This window comes from Garra rufa, chromosome 13 (assembly GCF_049309525.1).
Source record: "Garra rufa chromosome 13, GarRuf1.0, whole genome shotgun sequence".
In the NCBI taxonomy this organism is placed as follows: domain Eukaryota; kingdom Metazoa; phylum Chordata; class Actinopteri; order Cypriniformes; family Cyprinidae; genus Garra; species Garra rufa.
The window spans coordinates 9,354,672-9,374,770 of NC_133373.1; the positions used below are offsets into that span (position 1 = coordinate 9,354,672).

At 37.2% G+C, this 20,099-nt stretch overlaps 1 protein-coding gene across 3 annotated transcripts in view; it reads right to left on the minus strand.

Annotated features, from left to right (window-relative positions):
* trappc8 (trafficking protein particle complex subunit 8) overlaps positions 1-18,032 on the minus strand; it is a 67,560-nt gene extending 49,528 nt beyond the window's left edge. The window contains exons 1-5 of one of the 3 annotated variants that reach the window (XM_073817053.1): positions 17,761-18,032; positions 12,921-13,115; positions 7,867-7,935; positions 3,240-3,329; positions 1,393-1,567 (exon numbers count right to left, since the gene is read on the minus strand). In XM_073817053.1, coding sequence (XP_073673154.1) covers positions 1,393-1,567; positions 3,240-3,329; positions 7,867-7,935; positions 12,921-13,115; positions 17,761-17,917 — 686 coding nt within the window. In that variant the 5' untranslated portion in view covers positions 17,918-18,032. Of the gene's footprint in view, positions 1-1,392; positions 1,568-3,239; positions 3,330-7,866; positions 7,951-12,920; positions 13,116-17,760 lie in introns of all 3 variants that reach the window. The other 2 variants (XM_073817052.1, XM_073817054.1) reach the window with 2 other exon arrangements.
* Between the last annotated feature and the right edge of the window lie 2,067 nt (positions 18,033-20,099).

Sequence of the window (20,099 nt, forward strand, 5' to 3'; positions counted from 1 at the left end):
TGTCGGGAATAAAATGACGACTGCTATGTTCATCATTATATCCAACAACTGAACACCTCAATCGCTCAATCGGATTCTTGTCTTCTCCTGCACCTGAGTCACACAATGGTGATCGGATTTGGACTGTTTCAGCTCGGTGAGGGCGGGTCTAAGGTAAGGCGCTCATGTCAATCAACTATCGTGGGAGCGGCCTCTGTCTGTGTGCCGTCACACTGACAAGAAGCTGAGAATGACCTGATTTTAAAAAGGGGATATTACTTTTAAATATTGAAAAAATACCATTGTGTACACAAACTGCCAACACACATTAATGTTAATGTAAACATGTAAAAGGGAGTTTTGCATCTGATGACCCCTTTAATTTGTGTTTTGAAGATGAATGAAGGTCTTAAAAAGTTTGGAACGACAAAGGGTGAGTAATTAATGACAGAATTTTCATTTTTGGATGAAATATCCCCTTAACATTATGTGTGGCACACCAAAAAAGCATAATGATTGACATGGTCAAATATCCTTGACTGAACACATAAGCTTTCTTAAAGGTGCCATAGAATGGAAAACTGTATTTACCTTGGCATAGTTGAATAATAACAGTTCAGTACATGGACATGACATACCATGAGTCTCAAACACCACGATTTCCTCCTCCTTATATAAATCTAGTGAAAAATAGGTCAATTCCAACATAACACCGACTATTACGCAATAGCCCCGGGATCGTTAATAGTTACGCCCCGAACATTTGCATCGTCCAATCATCAGTAACGTCAGTACATCAGTAAAATAAGGCGAGTCTCTGAAAGGACACAGTTAGATTAATGTTAGTGTTAGCCTGTTACATTGCAGTACAGAGGATTTCACTTACCACATAAACAGAGAGATGACTGCGCTGATGATGGCGAATGATTTACAGATCCTGAGCATCACTAACTTTACACAGAGCACATGCGATCACATAGTGAGAGGAAAATGTCGACGATTCAAAATGGCAGATTCAAAGCAGCGCATATTAAAAGCGGCTAGAGCTCCGTAATTAAATATATATTTCCTCCATGTGTGAGCTATTGAGACGAGCAGCTCTGTGAAACAGCCAATCAGAGCAGAGCCCCTCATTAATTATTCACAAACCTTCCAAATAAGGCAATAACAGAGCATTTCATTCTAGGGACAAATCCTAGGGTTGTAAATGGACTTTTAAAACCGATTCTGGAGATTTTTTGCCCTTTTCTATGCCATATACCTTCTATGTAGATATCAGAGAACAATTTAAAATATTGTATCAATGCATTCTATGGCACCTTTAATAGTCAATCAATGTTTAACTGCGTAAACGGCTGAAAAAAACAAAAACAAAACAAGCAACAGGTACAAGAGAACACTAAAGACACACACCTCTGTTCCTCTCCTTCACTGATATCGTGGAGCAGGACGTAATATTTGAGTGTGTTGGGAATGAACCACTTGGGATGAGTGTATTCCCCACTGTGCTGGATTCGGTGCTGTTCCTGTGACAGCTTGAGAAACTGCTCTGTCGGCACCGCCTCGCGGGAAGACACCACCAGCATGCCTGCAGCTGAGTTCAGGAAATCTCACAGAATACAGATTAACGAAACTAAGACTGATAGAAAAGAGTGCTAGACTGTACTGTACAAAATACATAGTCTTGTTTTAAAACTAAATCAAATAAAAAATCAGAACAGACTAGGTGAAAAAATCTGGATTTTTCTTATCATTATTAATGAAATATATACAGTGCCTTGCAAAAGTATTCATAGCCCTTCATTTTTTTCACATTTTGTTTTTTTGCTGCATTATGTTAAACTGCTTTAAATTAGTTTTTCCCTACATCAATTTACACTCCATACACCGTAATAATGACAAAGCAAAAACCAGATTTGCAAATTAAAAAAATTTATTAAAAATAAAACATTGAAATAAGTACATTGCATAAGTATTCATACCCTTAACTCAGTACATAGTTGAAGCACTTTTACAGCCTCAAGTCTTTTTGGGTATGATGTGACAAGCTTTGCACATCTGCATTTAGCAATTATCTGCCATTCTTTGCCTCACCTTTTCACCTCTCAAGCTCTGTCAGCTTGGATGGTGGCTGGCAGACATTTTCTAGAGTCCTAGATGTTCCAATCGTCTTCCATTATGGATAATGGAGGCAACATGCTTCTGTGAACCTTCAATGCAGCAGATTTTTTCTGAACTCTTCCCTAGATCATTGCCTTAATGCAAGTCTGTCACTGAGCTCTACAGGCAAGTTATCTTGACCTCAGGACTTGGTTTTTGCTCTGATATGCATTTACAGCTGTTAGACCTTATCTTAGAGGTATTTGCCTTTCTAAATCATACTCATTCAAATGAATTTGCCACGGTTTAACTCCACTCGAAGTGTAGTAACATCTAGAAGCAATATGAATGCTCCTAAGCTAAATTTCGAGTGTCCAAGAAAAGGGTATGAATACTTATGCAACGGGATCTTTTCAGTTTTTAATTTCTAATAAATTTGCCAAGTTGTTACAAACCTGTTTTGTACTTTGTCAATATGGTGTATGAGATGTAGATTGATGTGGGAAAAAAATAATAATTTAAAGCAGTTTAAAATAATGCTGCAACAAAACAAAATGTGAAAAAAAAAATCAAGGGGTATGAATAGTTTTGAAAGGCACTGTATGTCTATCTTGCTGTTTAATAATTTTGTGGAAACCACAATACACTACCATTCAAAAGTAATCATAAAAGAATGATGTGAAATGTAATAATACTTTAATTTTTGTTACTGTAGTTTTGATTAAATACACTACCAGTCAAAAAGTGTTTGAAATGTATTATTTTTAATTTATTATATTTATTATTTATTATGTACTGTTTTATGTATTAATTTTAATGTTTTACTCTCTTCTGCTCACCAAGCCTGTATTTATTTGACTAAAGTACAGCAAAAACGGTCAAATTTAGAAATATTTTTGGCATTTCAAACAACAGTTTTCCATTTGAATGTATTTTAAAATATAATGTATTCCTGTGATTTCAAAGCAAAATTTTCAGCATCATTACTCCAGTCTTTAGTATCACATGATCTTGATCAGAAATTCTTGACATTTTATTGCAGTCTCAGTTGAATGTTTCATATGATCAACATTTTTATGCATCCCTTATGGTAAATGAGGAGGAGAAATACAAGCATGAAAAGAAATGTGAAAAAAAGTGTGAAGAATTTTAAAGGATACAGGCCAAGTAGTGGTTAAGAAACTCATGCTCTGATGCCGGCATGGACTGCAGGAAGTTTTCCCGGTAAGTCTCGAACCATGGTGTGGTTGCTGTAAGATAAACACAAAAAATATTGTCTTGTTCAGAAACAAGATTATTACATGCAGCATGACCAGCCCTCCAGGCGGAAGAGAAGCGAAGCACATTATGAAAGAAAAGATGAATAGAAAAACCCCAAGAAATGTGTTATTAACTGGAAAACACTGCCACAGAAATACAACAGTCATAAAATAAAATAAAAATGTTTCAAATCCAACAGTTTACCACTCTGCCAATCATTTATTTAAATAAAGCACGTTCGCTTATCCTGCACTTACACAGTATAAAGATGAGGTCACATGAGCGAAATGTTGTGAGGACTTAAGTCTATTGTCTTTTGCTGCCAGTGTAGTGATGTATGATGCACCGCTCACACTGAAATCAAACCAAGCTGCCTCCTGTTGGTTTACAAAGCAACTTAAACCAGTTGAATCTGTGTGGATTCCTACTGAAATCCAGATTTGTCCCACAAAACTCAACAAACAATGAAACGTGATTGCACATTCATTACTTTGAACACTTAATGGCCTACAGCTTGTCACAAAAGTGAGTACACCCCTCACAATTTAGCAACTATTTTGGTATATCTTCTCAAGTGACAATACTATAAAAATGAAACTTGTATAGCAGTATAGATTTACTGTCCTCTGAAAATAACTAAACATACAGCCATTATTGTAAAAATAGCTGGCAACAAAAGTGAGTACACCCTAAGTGATAACAGCAGTATGTTGTTTAACCATGCAAAGCCACATTCCCAAAGTTATACAAAGTCGTGCATCTTGTATTAGAGCAGTTAAAATTCGGTGCTTTAAGTACAATTCTCTCATACTTACCACTGGATGTTCAACATGGCATCTCATGGAAAGAGTTCTCTGAGAATTCGAGAATTAGAATAGTTGCTCTCCACAAAGATGGCCAAGTCTATTAGAGGTTCAGTAACACCCTGAAAGCGAGTTACACTACAGTGGTCAGGGTCATACAGTTGTTTTCCCAGGTTCCATTCTGAACATGGCTTGCAAGGGTCAATCAATGAAATTAAGCACTGTGCATCTGCACTGTGTTCTGTGTGTCAGGTGCAGAACCTGGATTAAAAAAACAGATGCATGAGTGCTGCCAGCATTGCTTTAAAGGTTGCAGAAGTAGAAGGTCAGCTTGTCAGTGCTCAGACCATATGCCACACACTGCAACAAGTCTGTTTGCATAGGTGTCGTCCCAGAAGGAAGCCTCTTCTGAAGCTGGCTCACAAGAAAGCCCGCAAACAGTTTGCTGAAGACAACCTGAATTGCTGGAACCATGTCCTGTGGTCTGATGAGACTATAAGATAAACTTGTTTGGCTCAGATTGTGTCCAGCATGTGTGAGGCCTGGTGAGGAGTACCAAGAAAATTGGGTCATGCCCACAGTCAAGCATGGTGGTGGTAGCATCATGGTCTGGGGCTGCATAAGTGCTGCTGGTACTGGGGAGCTCCGGTTCATTGAGGGAAACATGGATTCCATTATGTACTGTAGATTCTGAAGCAGAACATTATGCCTTTCCTCCAGAAACCGGGTCGAACGGCAGTTTTCCAACATAACGACACCAAACACGCCAGATGACTGCCTTGCAGTATGTCCCGAGACCTAAACCCTATTAAGCACCTGTGGGGCATCCTCAAGCTTAAGGTGGAGAAGCACCATGTGTCTAACGTCCATCAGCTATGTGAGAAGTGGAAGAGGATCCCAGCAACAACCTGTGCATCTCTGGACGATTCCATGCCCAGGATGATTAAGGCAGTGCTACATAACCCAGTCTGTATCCAGATCAGATGGTCACTGCAGTCCCCCGGATCCAGTCCGTACCCAGCTTAGATCATGGATCACCACCTGGAGATGACTTCAATAACCGTGGATGTCAACCAGATGAACTCCAGAGACGGCTCATCAATGAAGACCTCGCCAACCTAGACGGTCATCGGTGCTACACCACGGGATCCTGACGAGTTCTCTACAATCAGACATTGTTACAAACTGCTGGTTTCGTCTGGCCAGAGGAGAACTGGTCCCCCGACTGAGCCTGGTTTCTCCCAAGGTTTTTTTCTCCATTTCTGTCACCTGTGGAGTTTTGGTTCCTTGCCACCGTCTCCTCTGGCTTGCTTAGTTGGGGACACTTTCCAGCGATATCGTATACTATTTGAACTTAACTGGATGATGATATCACTGAATTCATTGATGAACTGCCTTTAACTGAAAATGTATTATTTACAATAATGCGTTACTTACACACTATTGTGCTGTTTAAATACTGTGCAGTTGCTTTGACACAATCTGTATTGTTAAAAGCGCTATATAAATAAAGGTGACTTAACTTGACTTGGTGCTAACACAATATACTGACACATTGGACTAGTTCACTTAGGGTGTACTCACTTTTGTTGCCAGCTATTTTGACAATAATGGCTGTATGTTGAGTTATTTTCAGGACAGTAAATCTATACTGTTATATAAGCTGCACATTGATTACTCTAAAAAAATATCCACGTTTCATTTCTATAATACTGTCCCTTGAGAAGATATACTAAAATGGTCGCTGAAATGTGAGGGGTGTACTCACTTTTGTGACATACTGTAATTGAGATTGAACCCATTTTTTTAAAAAGAGTAACAGGACGTTCACTTCAAAACAAGTTGACACATTAGCATTTATGATCGATTTTCTCCCCTTAAACCTATCCAGCAATGAGGATGCACTGATTTTTTTCATGTTCCAGCTTCATTAGTTGAGTTTCTTGACTATTCATCTCAATCAATGGTCCTCTCAGAATTATTCATGACAAAAAGCACACAGCATGAATGATGCAATTCACTCCGGCAGCCTCACGTTCAATTTTTAATCTGGGTAGAGCTTGTGCACCATGTCTACACTACAGCACAACTAAACCACTTTCATTAAAATCAATGAAGCGAACCACTTGCGGTAGCATTGTTAATTACAATAGCAACATTCTAGTGAGACGAAATAGGCCTGTGTTACATACTTTTGCTTTTAACTTTTATTTGTGTTTCAAAGCAGAAGTCTTTAACTTTTTTAAGTCCTTGACAGGTTTATGAACCCCATTTAGCTAAACCTTTACCTGTGGTTGAAGTTAATACTGTTAATACTATTTTTGGATAACAAACATTGCAATCAGCATACTGCAGCAGTAATGCTGTTAAAGCTGCAATAAAGGCAGTTTCTTCTGTTAATCATAATTACAATTATTAATTTAAAGTAACTTCCATTATTTATAATATGAAGTGATTCATTATATATAAGAAATGTCTGATTTGTCATGAACATATCCGTATATACACCAAATATACATGGTTTCTACTCAGACAACCTACAAGGCATTTTTGAATATGTGTTTTGCACATCCTAAAGAAATATATAGTAAAAAAATATATATATTTTTTTTATAAATCCAAATGTATAAATACTATCCAGCAAACATTTTAATCAACAGTGCATTAGTGTATCAATAAAATAAAAAAATAGTATTATGTCACGTAAAAACCTATTAATTGGTTAACTGCTAGATATGTTGCCATATACAGTGAAAATGTGTGGCTTTCAAGGTAAAATACAGTCATATTTATGGTTTCTGTAAGCAAAAACTTTGAATTACCATTCGATTTATGTAAAAACGATTAAAAGTAAATTACCAGAAGTCACTAGAAACTATGTTTTATACATTTTTATTTTGTCATCAGTTATGTACATCAGGGTGTTATGTGTTATTTTTGATGGTTTTTAGTTAATGTTAATTGCATTATTTTAGTGTTGTGTGTTAGCCAGATGGTGATTTGTCCTTGCGTTTATGACCTTGTGCCCATTTATATATTGGCCTTGCTTTATGGACAAGCCACTTATGATGAACTCGAATACTCAGAACTAAAATCATGGTTTTCAATACATATCAAGGTTATATTATTATTTGAAATATATGTTCATAAGTTAAAAATATACAGGCACAAATATGCCAGGTGTAATACTGGAAACACAGTTTTTTTACTGTAAATTCAACCGAAAGAAACCAACATTTCACAATAAATCAAACTGATAAACTACGTTAAGATTTACACTGCTTGGATTTCAGAAAAAGTGCATGTAAAGTCAATCTCTACTTCACAGCAAAAGGAATGATGGATCTACAGAGGAAAAGAAACTAGACTATAAAGTCAGACACATTCTAAGTGAATGGGTAAAATGACTCATTGAACTAAAATCTCAAACGAACTGATCTTAAACATTCCTCAAACACTTAAATTTCAGTCAAAACAATTATAGTTAACTATTTTCTAATTGTCAAAGCCACTGAGAGTTTTAGCACAATGAGTCTCAAACACGCACACAAAGCTAAAGAGCCACCACCAACATCCTGAGAAAGCAGAGGAAGCCGGACTGGAAAGAGGAAAGGAGATTTAATGACAGTTCTGCTACGGAGCGAGCCGGGCCGGGAAATGACGTGGAGAAGGCGACTGAGGAAAGCCCTCTCGCACACACCCAGCAGGGGAAGGAAGGGAATACCTGTGTAGTACTTGGACGAGCTCAGTTGGGTGAACGTTTCTTTCCAGTCAGAGTACCAGGGAACACTCGCTTTGACCGTGCGGTCTGAGAGGAGAAGAGACAGGCAGTCTGGTTAAAGCTCACTGACAGGAACCACAGAAGCGTAACACATTCAAAACCAAAACACAACCCACCCCAAACCAGAGATGCAGATGCACCTGAGATCTGCACCAAAAAATTTTAAATACTGATAGTTGCATTGATTTTCTATGATCTTAAATTGCACCCTCAGACCATCCAAGATGTAGATGGGTTTGTTTCGATACTAGAACAGATGTGGAGAATGTAGCATTAGTTAACTTGCTCACCAACAGATCCTCTGCAGTGAATGGGTGCCATCAGAATGAGAGTCCAAACAGCTGATAAAAACATCACAGTAATCCACAAGTAATCTACACCGCTCCAGTCCATCAATTAACCTCTTGTGAAGTGAAATCTGTATGTTTGTAATAAAAAAAAAAATCCATTATTAAGGCCTTTTAATCGGACTTCTGGTCAAAATAGGAGTCTTTAATCCATTACAACACTTTTTTCAGTGGCTTCTTATATCAAAAACCACAGACATATTTGTTTAAAACTGTCCTGGATGGTTTCTGGTTGTAAATGCTGCTTGATCTGTGCATATTTTGCTTTATTCTCTACTCAAACAAGACAGATTTTCCACTGGAGAAAGCCTTATTATGGATATAAGACTTTTAATGATGGATTTGTTTATTACAAACATGTATCGTTTCCATTCACAAAACATTAATTGATGGACTGGAGTGGTGTGGTTTACCTGTGGATTATTGTGATGTTTTTATCAGCTGTTTGGACTCTCATTCTGACGGCACCCATTCACTACAGAGGATCTGTTGATGAGCAAGTAATGTAATGCTACAGAAACACACAAATTTGCATCTTAGATGGCCTGAGGGTAAGTAGATTCTTAGCTAAATTTAATCTATTAATTTTCATTTTCTCTGAACTATTCCTTTTCATAGAGGTGAAATTCACTGTAGATCTATTTTCCTGATTAGGTTAGACACGGGCAAGTTTAATGGGCGCCTCCTGCTGTGAGAAAAGGCAATCTACTAAATGTAGGATAATGAAGCACACTCAAAAATTACATGTAATGAACAAATTGAAACATACTTTCCCTTTGAAACATAAAACACAACTACTGACACCAGTTCTAGAAGAAGCAGGAGTACAAAATAATGGAGTTGGATGTTTCTGGAGAAGTCTATTGGTCAGGGTGAGTAGGGCACACACAAACAGCATACCAATGCTTGAAATCAACATGACAAACCATTCACAATCTATTCTTTTTTTCCCCATAAAGTGACATTTCTGTGGAAAACAGAATGGTTCATGAAAGATTTACAGTTCAACGCAATTTCTTTTTCCTCATTGAGAATGTATTGGATTGTGAAAAGCAATCAGAACTAGAAGCGAGTTTGCAGATTGTGGATGGGATGATAATTTTGTTTAAGGAATCAGGCTTTATTTAAATCTCTACCTTCTAGGAACTGGAATAATGGCGTAGATATGGAAGCTAAAGGTCAAGTTAATTTTTGAAAGCATCCTGACATATTGAAAAAGTTTTTTTTCCCCCTACAAATTTACCATTATTTTTGTTACTTTACTTTATTCTGCATGTAAATCCACACAATTTTGGAGAGGAGGCTACTTGGCTATTGGTTAATCTTAATTTATCCGCCCACCGGTCCTAGATGACATCACTCAGAGAGAAAAATTGTTTCAGAGCTGGAGTAAATTATTCAAATATTGTTTTTGTTACTTGAAACAAATCTGATGTAAAATAAAATATAAATAATATTACAAGAAAAACATAAACCTAAACTTTGCCTTGGCTACTAAAAAATAAGCGTAAATTAAAGTACTAGAATTACTAAAATAGAATTTGAAAAGACACTACTAAAATTAAAACGAATAGTAAAAATAATTATATATATTTTTTTATAAATATTCTTATAATTAATTTATACTATAAACACAAAAATAATAGTATTAATACACTAAATACTAATATATGTAATAGGCATTTAAGTACACAGAATTAATTTTGATTTCATGTTGAATACCATAGCTTCGTAGTCAAACCAACCAACTGTGATATTCACATATGCAAGTATGCTAACTCTGCTGTATGTTGCATCTTGCATCTTTATTCTCGTATTCAGGTGCAATACATTCATTCAGTTAAAAGGAGGATGCTGCTGGGGTACACTGGTGTGTTAGTGTCTAAATTTCAGGGGTTTGTTGTTAGGCCCAACCAAGTGAAGGTTGCAAAGGAACCATGTGGGGGTCTGGGCTCTACTGGGAGCCTATAATCTGAAGGGGGAACAAACACTTGACGTCCATTATTGAAAGGGTTAACAGCACTGCAAAACACATGTGTGTGTGTGACAGGGCATACACACACCAGAGGAAAGCATGTGTATGAGGGTCAGAGCTCTTACCAAGAATTCATCCACAGGAGAAGTTGAAGAATGGGGGAAGACAAATTTAAATATAAAAGAAAATAAGATCAGAAATGATAAATCATAAATGTGTAAGGCAAACCAAACCCTTTAATTTCATAGATAATTACAACATTTGAATCTCACTTTTCCAAGCAAGGGCGTTGCTGCCCTCATCAGGTGCTGACATGAGAATGCTAAGAAACGAGTCTCATTCATCAAAAAGTTTATATTATAAATATATTAAAAACTTTCATATTTATTTTCTAAAATGTTAGTATGCCCCCTGCAGAACTTATTATCTCTATTTTCTCTTTCCTGTCCAGAAGATACAAAACATTCTTTTTTTAATTTTCATATTCCTTTCTTAAAATGTTTACACTAGGGATGCAACGATACCATTTTTTCAAAACCGATCCGATACCAAAAATTCTGAGTATCGGCCGATACCGATACCAGGCCGATATCAGTGGGGGTATTTTACCTTCAAAACTAAAGAATGTATACAATTCACTTTGTCATTAAGATTTATTTGTTTTAGGTAAAGAAAGAAATACCAAATCTGCTTGCACATTGTTGGATAAAAAAGGGGGAAAAAGAGAGACATGCATGAGTGCAATCAAATTCATAAATTCATATTAAGATTAATGTTTTAAAAATAACATTTTGAAAACAGAAATATTACAGATATAAATAACTGAACAGATCTGCCAGCAGATGGCGGCAAGACACTGATTTAATTACTGAATCATTTCATTGATTTGATTCATTCGAACAGATGGTTCATTCAGGAATAAAGCAAGTGACTCTCTGTTTGAATGGGAAATTGAATCATTTCACTAGCCTGGCTAACGCCAGACCACGTTATGACTTCGTCATGATTCGTGGTCTGAGAACCACATGTTCATTTTCTCGTATTTGAGGCGTGGTTTACGAATGCCCAGAGCCGATTATTGGGCGCTACGAATGTCTATCAAATGCGCCTGTGCGTAGCTCATAGCCAATCGTTTCAATCATACCGGATGACGAATACAGAGCGATGGTTTAACACCAAAAGTTGCTCTTTTTTCAAAATAAACTTGCGTTGTAAACTACTTAGAACACTATCTAAGGGGCCGTTCACATGTCGCGTCTTTTGCGCGCTAAAATTCGTTATTTCAAACGTAGACGCGCGGTATGCGCGCGCATAATGGAAGCTACGTGGTTGCGACGCGCTCGCGTTTTCCATGCGCAAGCTACAGAGCGGTTTGGAAAGGAGAAAGCGACGCGCCTAGCGTTTTCCACGCGTTTTTAGGCGCGACATGTGAACGGCTGCATCGAATGATAACTTGCTGCCATGCTGGATCCATAGTTATAAACAAACTGCTTCGGTGAGTCGCATAGAAGGCGTCATCGTCTTGCTGCTCCCTCCCCGTTCTGTGATTGGTTCCCTATCTGAGGTGAAAATTTGGTCCATGGTTTCCCATGCTACCTTCCAGCGTGAATAAAATCGCGCTGCGCGGAAGGCAGCATGGGGACACCCAGGCTATCATTTCACTAGATTCGTTTAAAAACGCACGTTCATTCATAAACGAAACACCGCTGTGTTTGAATGGAGATGCGCAGCGGCTCAGTTGTGACTTGTTTCAGAGTACTTTTGACGACGAAATAGAGCAAAATACTTTTTATTTTCAGAGCTAAACATTAAAAAGCTAAAAACCACATTATTTATTCATTTTTAAACAGCCAATCAGAGCAGAGCTCATTAATATTCATGAAGCTTCCAAAAAAGGCAATAACAGAGCATTTCATTCTAGGGACAAATCCTAGGGTTGTAAATGGACCTGTAAATCCGTTTCTGGACATTTTTTGCCCTTTTCTATGACATATACCTTCTATATAGATATCAGAGAACAATTTAAAATATTCTCTCAATGCATTCTATGGCACCTATAAGTGTTCTTTTGTTAACTGCTAATGCAACCTTTTTACACCACGCAGGCTGAACAAATTTAAGCATTGCTTGGTAATTGATCAACAAAGTATTGATAGTTGAATATTGTCATATTAATAGCTGCCTGAATTTTTGGCTGATTGTAATCAATTACATACCATTCTATCCAAGTTATATGACATTATCAAAATGAATTTGTTCTGACGCAGTTTAACTCTGAGTTTGTGTCATATTTTATTACCATTTTCTAAACTATAGCGAATAAACTGTGATAATCTGAGAAAAGTGTCTGAATAAATTTTGGTTTGACTGTATATATTGCTATAACCCAAAATTAAAAATATAGCGATTGCTTATAACACCCACCCAAATAAATTGGTATTATCAATGGATAAAACAGCAGATGTCATGCAGGCTACTGAATAATGCTGACTAACAGTAGCAAGGGCAACATACACATGTTTCCTTAATGCAACAATCTCTCAGTTCCTGTTTCTGTGCACTTCAGGCCATTTCAATTTTCCAACTTTAAAAACATTGCAGTAACAAAACCAGGTCCTCTACGGATTTCCCCATGTGAAGCTGAAGTGAGCTGAAAACTCTTTGCGAGCACTTACCGCTGATGTTGAGGTCGTAGTCTCCAGCCGTGATGACATTGGCGGGCGACCCTTCAGGAGGCTGGCAGACAGAAACCGCTTGGCTCAGGAGTTTGTGCAGCTCTGGGGTCTGTGGAGGCCGTGTGTTGATCCCAGTCACGCTGATCCGGAGGCCCTTCACCACAACCACCTGGTTATTGGGGTCACGCAGGTGGCCTGCAGTGAGGTAAAACAGGCAAAAAAAAAAAAAAAAAAGGAAAAAGAAAATTTGCAGGTTGAATTGGCTGGTGTCAAATTCATAACTGTGCTGCTAATTATTCGCTTTTTTTTCTAGGTGACTTGAACCCAAGGCTGGTTCCATCTGGACTAGTACTTCATTGAAAATGTATGTTGATATCAGTTCTTTACACAAAGGAGCTATGCAAAAGTTTGAGATCTGCAAGATTTTTTAATGTATTTTAGGCATGCACTGAAATGAAAATTCTTGGCCGAAGCCGAATAAAAGTAAACACTGGGACGAAGTTCGATTAATCGATTTTACATGTTTTCCCCCCCATGTATTTTGCCAATTTTTCCACCATTGCATAAAATAAATAGCCAAAATGTGCTTTTTACAGTTTTGTTTTGCTTTTCAAAAAAAAAATAAAAAATCAATTACAAAACAACAATTTAAAATTATTTACTTAACACTAAACATATTTAACATTCTAGTAGACATTGTAGCCTACCAACAAAGCACAATTTAACTTGAAATGAATAAGTTAGTAAAATAATATTCTTTGGCCATTTTTAAGAACCCCTTCTTGAATCAGGCATGTTTTTTTATGTACAAATAAATGCAGCTTTGCTGAGCAAAGGAGACTGTTATAATAAATGTATTATTAGAGCTGTTGTAATGATTGTTATCATTATTTTTGTCTTTGAAACCTGGCTAACAAGCTTGTGCAGCGTTCTTTGGTTTATTTACTTTCACTTTATCGCTTATTTCGCGAACAGCGAAAGAGCTTTTTTTGCTATTTTCGGCTGAATAATTTGTTGCCAAACACTTGGTGCATCCCTAATTTATTTTTTATTTTTATTTTTTTTTAAGGAAGTCTCTTATACGCAACAAAGCTGCATTTATTTTATCAAAAATAGTAATATTTTAAAATATTATTACAATTTCAAGTAAAAGTTTTCTACATATTACTATATTTTAGAATGTAATTTATTCCTGTAAAGGCCAAGCTGAATTTTCAGCATCATTACTCAAGTTTTTGGTGTCACATGATCTTTCAGAAATCATTAAAATATGCTGATTTGCTGCTCAAGAATAAGTTTTTCTAACCTTTTTTTTTAATTATTATCATCAATGTTGAATACAATGAATATAAAGTTAAAAAAACAGCATTGATTTGAAATTATGTGTCTTATGTGAAATCATAAACATCTTTTGCCACCTATTATTAATTTATTGCATCCCTGTTGAATAAAAGTATTAAATTCTTACTTACCCTGACCCCAAACTTTTAAACAGGAATCACAACCACAAAGTAAATATTTTTTTTTCTGCCACTTGTTAATTCTTATGAACATTAACAGAAATTGTGTTGTTATTCATTTTTAATAAATCAGTGATAAAATGTTTAATCTTCGTGATTTTATAATTAGGAAATTATATAATGTTTTGCTTATTAATATTGCTAATTGTTTTTTTTTAATGATATCTAATTTAAATGTTATTTTTAATTAATTATCTTGTGGACATACCACTTTCTTTTACGGTCTTTTATGACTGTAAACTTGAAAATCTGTCAAAGTTGAGGAACAGCTGGGTTTCCACTAAACCTATGACAGCTGACCACCCACCAGAGTCCTCTTTACCCACCCTTCCCCTTGCAATATGCATGACAGGAACACCATGCTCTAATATTCACACCCTCTAGCGAACGCTTTCCCATAATGCACCATTGTGTTTTCACTCCACAATTCACATGATAAGCACGACATGAAGAATGAAGATGAGACTTTGCTCCTCTGCTGCCAAGGCATTCCTGAATAAATCCAATCACATCACCGAGGGACAAACACACATAAAGAGAGCACTGTGTTCATTTGGGTCAACCTAACTGTGTTACCAACATTTCTACGAATCCATAACACACTGCAGCAAATGCAATTTGAGAAATGGAGTTTTCCTTAGTATCTGAAAGAGTTCTCTTTATTAGTGTAGTCTATGACTGATAAACAAAATGTGTGCCATGTTCTCAAAAATCTCAAAATCATAGTCATTGATGGAAAGGGTTCAATTTTTACAAAAATGCTAAAAAACAAAAACAAAGAATTTGTGGGACCTGGATTTTTCTGAAGAACAGCGTGCAGTTTAACTGTTCAGGACAAACAAGGGACTGAACAACTATCACTAAACAAAAAAACACAGCTGTGGATCATTCAGGTAAGAACACAGTATTAAGAATCAAGTGTATGTAAACTTTTGAACAGGTTCATTTTTTATAAATTCAACTATTATTTTCTTTGTTGACTATATGTAAACGTCTTTTATGTGAAATATCTCATTCAGGTCAGTACTAAATAAACAATAACATGCATTTTGTATGATCTCTCCTATTTTGGTGAAAATTTAGCAGGTGTATGCAAACATTTCACCTCAACTGTATAATAGTTAGTTTCCACAAATATAATAAGCAACTGCTTTCAACATTGATAAGAAATGTATCTTGTGTGCCAAACCAGCCTATTAGAATGACTTCTGAAGGATCATGTGACACTAAAGACTGAAGTAATGCATCACAGTAATAAATTACACTTTAAAACACACTAAAATAGAAAACAGTTATTTTAAATTCAGACTATTAAATCAAATAAATGCAGCCTTGATGAGAATACTAGGTTTCTTACATTTTATGAAAAATTAAACAAAATTACAACTTAATAGAACTAAACTTTTGATTGACAGTGTTTCTTCGTTGTTCACTGACTAGTGTTTCACTCTCAGCAACGGCAGCCTTCATAAGTTGAGCCGGATGATCTGATTGCCTGCCTCTTTAGGATTATCCCATATCCTTTACTAGATATAGTCTGGTGATTAACTGCACAGGCCCAACACAGACCTCTAGAGCAGCCAGTCCAGTGGTAATCTAACCCTCACAAATACAGGCATCTGATCTGTGCTGTGTCTGTCTGACGCTCTGGTCACTAAATGGTCAGGTGAGCGGAAATCAGATCAGATTTCACAAACAGAGAGATCAAATTCAGATGAATCCAGGTTGAAACCTTCCTATCAAGTCACTGAGGATCAGAGCTGGATTATGGAACGGGCCAAAGGGCCTTACACTATGAAGGGCCTCCAAAGCTTTGTGACTAGTGCTCTGCGCAAAAGGCCCTATGTTCCTTATCGCATATAGCATTTGCTGACCACTAGAGCCCTGAAGCACTTGATGCAGATGGCATGATTTGACCACTAGGGCCTCCAGGTTTCTTTGTGCATTGAGTATGTGTCAACCAGTATGGCCCCGGTCCCCTTAGGATGCAGTGCAAGAAAGGGCCCAGAAAACTATATTTAAAGGCATAGTTTACCCCAAAATCTTGCTCCAAAACCCTGCTGTCTATAGAGGGTCAGAAAGATCTCAGATTTAATCAAAAACATCTTAATTTGTGTTTAGAAGATGAAGGGTAAGTAATCAATGACAGACTTTTTATTCATGGGTGAACTAACCCTTTAAACTAATGTCACCAAAACATGACCTTCCCGCTTGTAAAAAGGTCTGCAACTACACAGATTTGTGCACAGGGGCCTCACTGGACAAAAAACATTCCCTAAAAATCTAGTGACCTGCCAACCTAGACTAGCATTTTTGGGCATGTCTCTCAAAACTAAGTGAGCTTCCTATTTACCGGTAGCCAGAATTTTAGGTTGCATGACTAAAAAAAAACACTTCTAAAAACAGGATTTTGGTAGTGTTTCTCAATAGCTAGTTAGCTACCTATGTAGACATCATTTTGGGGTGCATTTCTTAAAACCTAGTTAGCTGACAACCTAGACAGATGTTTGGGCATGTCTCTCAAAACTAAGTAAGCTGCCTATTAAACACCATTTTAGAGTGCATGACTAAAAAACCAGATGGTTGTTTATCTAAACAGCATTTTGGGTAGTGTTTCTCAAAAGCTAGTTAGCTACCTATCTAGACATCATTTTGGGGTGCATCTTTTAAATCCTAGTTAGCTGTCAACCTAGACAGAGTTTTTGGCCATGTCTCTCAAAACTAAGTGAGCTGCTTATTAAACAGCATTTTAGAGTGCATGACTAAAAGACCAAATAGCGGTTTATCAAAACAGCATTTTTGGGTAGTGTTTCTCAAAAGCTAGTTAGCTACCTATCTAGATATCATTTTGGGTGCATTTTATTTTTTTTAAAACTTAGTTAGCTGTCAACCTAGGCATAATTTTTGGCCATGTCTCTCAAAACTAAGTGAGCTGCCTATTTAGACAGCACTTTTGGGCGTGTAGCTAAAAATCCACACAGCTGCCAGTTTAAACAGCATTTTTGGGCGTGTGTCTCAAAACCTACTGAGATGCCTATCTAGACATAATTTTCAGTGTGTCTTAAATCCTAGAAAGCTGGCTTTCTAGAAAAAATTTTTGGACACGACTCTCAAACCCTATATTGAACTGCCTATCCAGACTATATTTTTCGCCTTTGAACGTTTTAATGGCACCTTGGTCAATGTCCAGGCAGACAGCTCACTAGGTTTTGAGACACAGCCCGTGTGTATGTGTAAGGGAGCAGTCTAACAACCGTCTTATCTAGTGATCATCAGTTGTGATGAGTGATCCGCGGTTGTCTGATCAGCTGGCCTCTTACCCTCGGACGTCAGGCGGCAGAAAGGCCGCAGCAGCTCGGGAAAACTCAGGTTGTTTTTGCGGGTCACTCTCTCCGCATCCTCGCTGCACAGGACGGCCACCATCGGCACGAACGAGTCCTGGATGAACTCCTGCACTGACTGCACGCATTGAGCCATGAGCGCGGGCCTCGTCTGTTCTTCACCGAGCTCACGGATCTGCTGTTGAGTTGAAAACAAACACCTCCTTTACTGACAGCCGACGGCAGACATGTTGAAATCTACTGCTGCCTGCTGATCGATTTTGCCCAAGAAGCTTAGCGGCGATCAGGTGACTTTACTTCCGCAATGACATAAAAGCTCTGCGTCTACCATAATAAAAGTCCTAAGGTTAATCTTTTTACTTTCGGTACTAAAAATAGACAAAGGCAGACTGACAGACATAAACAGTAGTCAACATTTAAAGTGGATCAAAAAAAGTTAATAAAAATTGTCCTAAAACCAGAAGATTACTTGCAATTTGTAGTCCGTTACTGATTCCAGATTAACGTTACATGAAAATACTAACATAATCCATTACATTACACATTTTAGGTAATATAATCAGACTACTTTTACATAAGGCTACTTTTAGATAACCTTTGACCTAACTCGTTTGATTTAAATAGTATAATCCATTCATTGTCATTACCAGCATGAAGTGCATTAAACATTACTTCAAGATTTCCCAAACTTGGGTTTGTGAAAGAACTGCAGGGGGAGTTCAATGAAAGCCAATAATGAATTAAATCATAACAACATTAAATAAAGTAAAATAAATTAAGTCATTATAAAATTATCTGCATATATACTGTAAAATGCATACCGTAAACCTACAGTGCCTTGCTGAAGTATTCATACCCCTTCATTTTTTTTTTGCACATTTTCTTATGTTAAAGTGTTTTAAATTACTTCTTTTTCCACATCAATCTACACTCCATACACCATAATGGCAAAACAAAAAAAAATATTTTTTTTCATTGCATATATATTCATACACTTATCTGGGACAGCTGAAATTTAGCTCAGGAGCATTCATATTGCTTGTAGATGTTACTACACTTCGAGTGAAGTTAACCTGTGAAAAAAATTCAATTGAATGGATATAATTTGGAAACGCACACACATCGTAATAAAAGGTCTAACAGCTGTAAACTGAAAATGTGTATCAGACCAAAAACCAAGCCCTAAGGTTAAAAAAAAGAGAGAGAGAAATCTGTAGAGCTCAGAGATAGGACTGCATCAAGTCACACATCTAGGGAAGATTTCAGAAAAAATACTGCTGCACTGAAGGTTCACAGAAGCATGTATTCTCCATTAAACTTGGAATGGAAGAACATTGAAACAACCACAACTCATCCTAGATCTGGCCTCCTGACCAAACTAAGCTATTGATGGAGAAGGGCCTTGGTTGGAGTGGCGACCAAGAACCTGATGGTCACTCTAGCTGATCTCCATGATCAAATATGCAGATGGGAGAAACCTACAGAAGGACAAACACCACTGCAACATTTCACCGATCTGGGCTTTATGGAGGTGTGGCAAGAAAAAGCGCCTAAAGGACCCTAGACTGTGAGAAACAAGTTTTTCTGGTCTGGTGAACTTCATTTCCAAGCATCATGTTTAAAGGAAACCAGGCACTTCTCATCACCTGCAGAGTACATCACAAAACTAAAATGTTTTGGTAGCAGCCTCATGCTGTGAGGCTGTTTTTCAGTGGCAGGGTCTGAGGGACTCGTCAGAGTAGAAGAAAACACAGTAAAATATAGAGATAGCCTTAATGAAAACCCAGTCCAAAACATTCAGAACCTCAGACAGGTCAGAGGTTCACCTTCCAATAGGACAATTGCCCTAAGCACACAGCAAAAGTGGCTTATAGACAACTGTGTGAATGTCGTTGAGTCGCCCAGCCAGAGCCTGGGCTTAAACCCAATCAAATATTTCTGGAGAAACCTGAAAATGTCTGCCAGACCCCATCCAAGCTTCCAGAGCTTGAGAAGTGAAGAGTGGGGAGAAGAATTGAGGCTGTAAAGTTGCTTCAGCTAAATACTGAGTTAAGAGTTTGAATACTTATGCAACATACTTATTTCAGTTATTGTATTTTAACACATTTATGAAGTTGTGACAATTCAGTTTTTGCTTTGTCATTATTGTGCATAGAGTGATTGATGTGGAACAGTTTAACATAAGGCAGCAACATTACAAAACGAAGGGGTATGAATACTTTCGCAAGGCACTGTGTAAGTAGCAATAGGCGAAACCAAAAGATACAGCTCTGTCAATATTAAACATGACTGTGATTACGTGTCAAATGAATTGATTG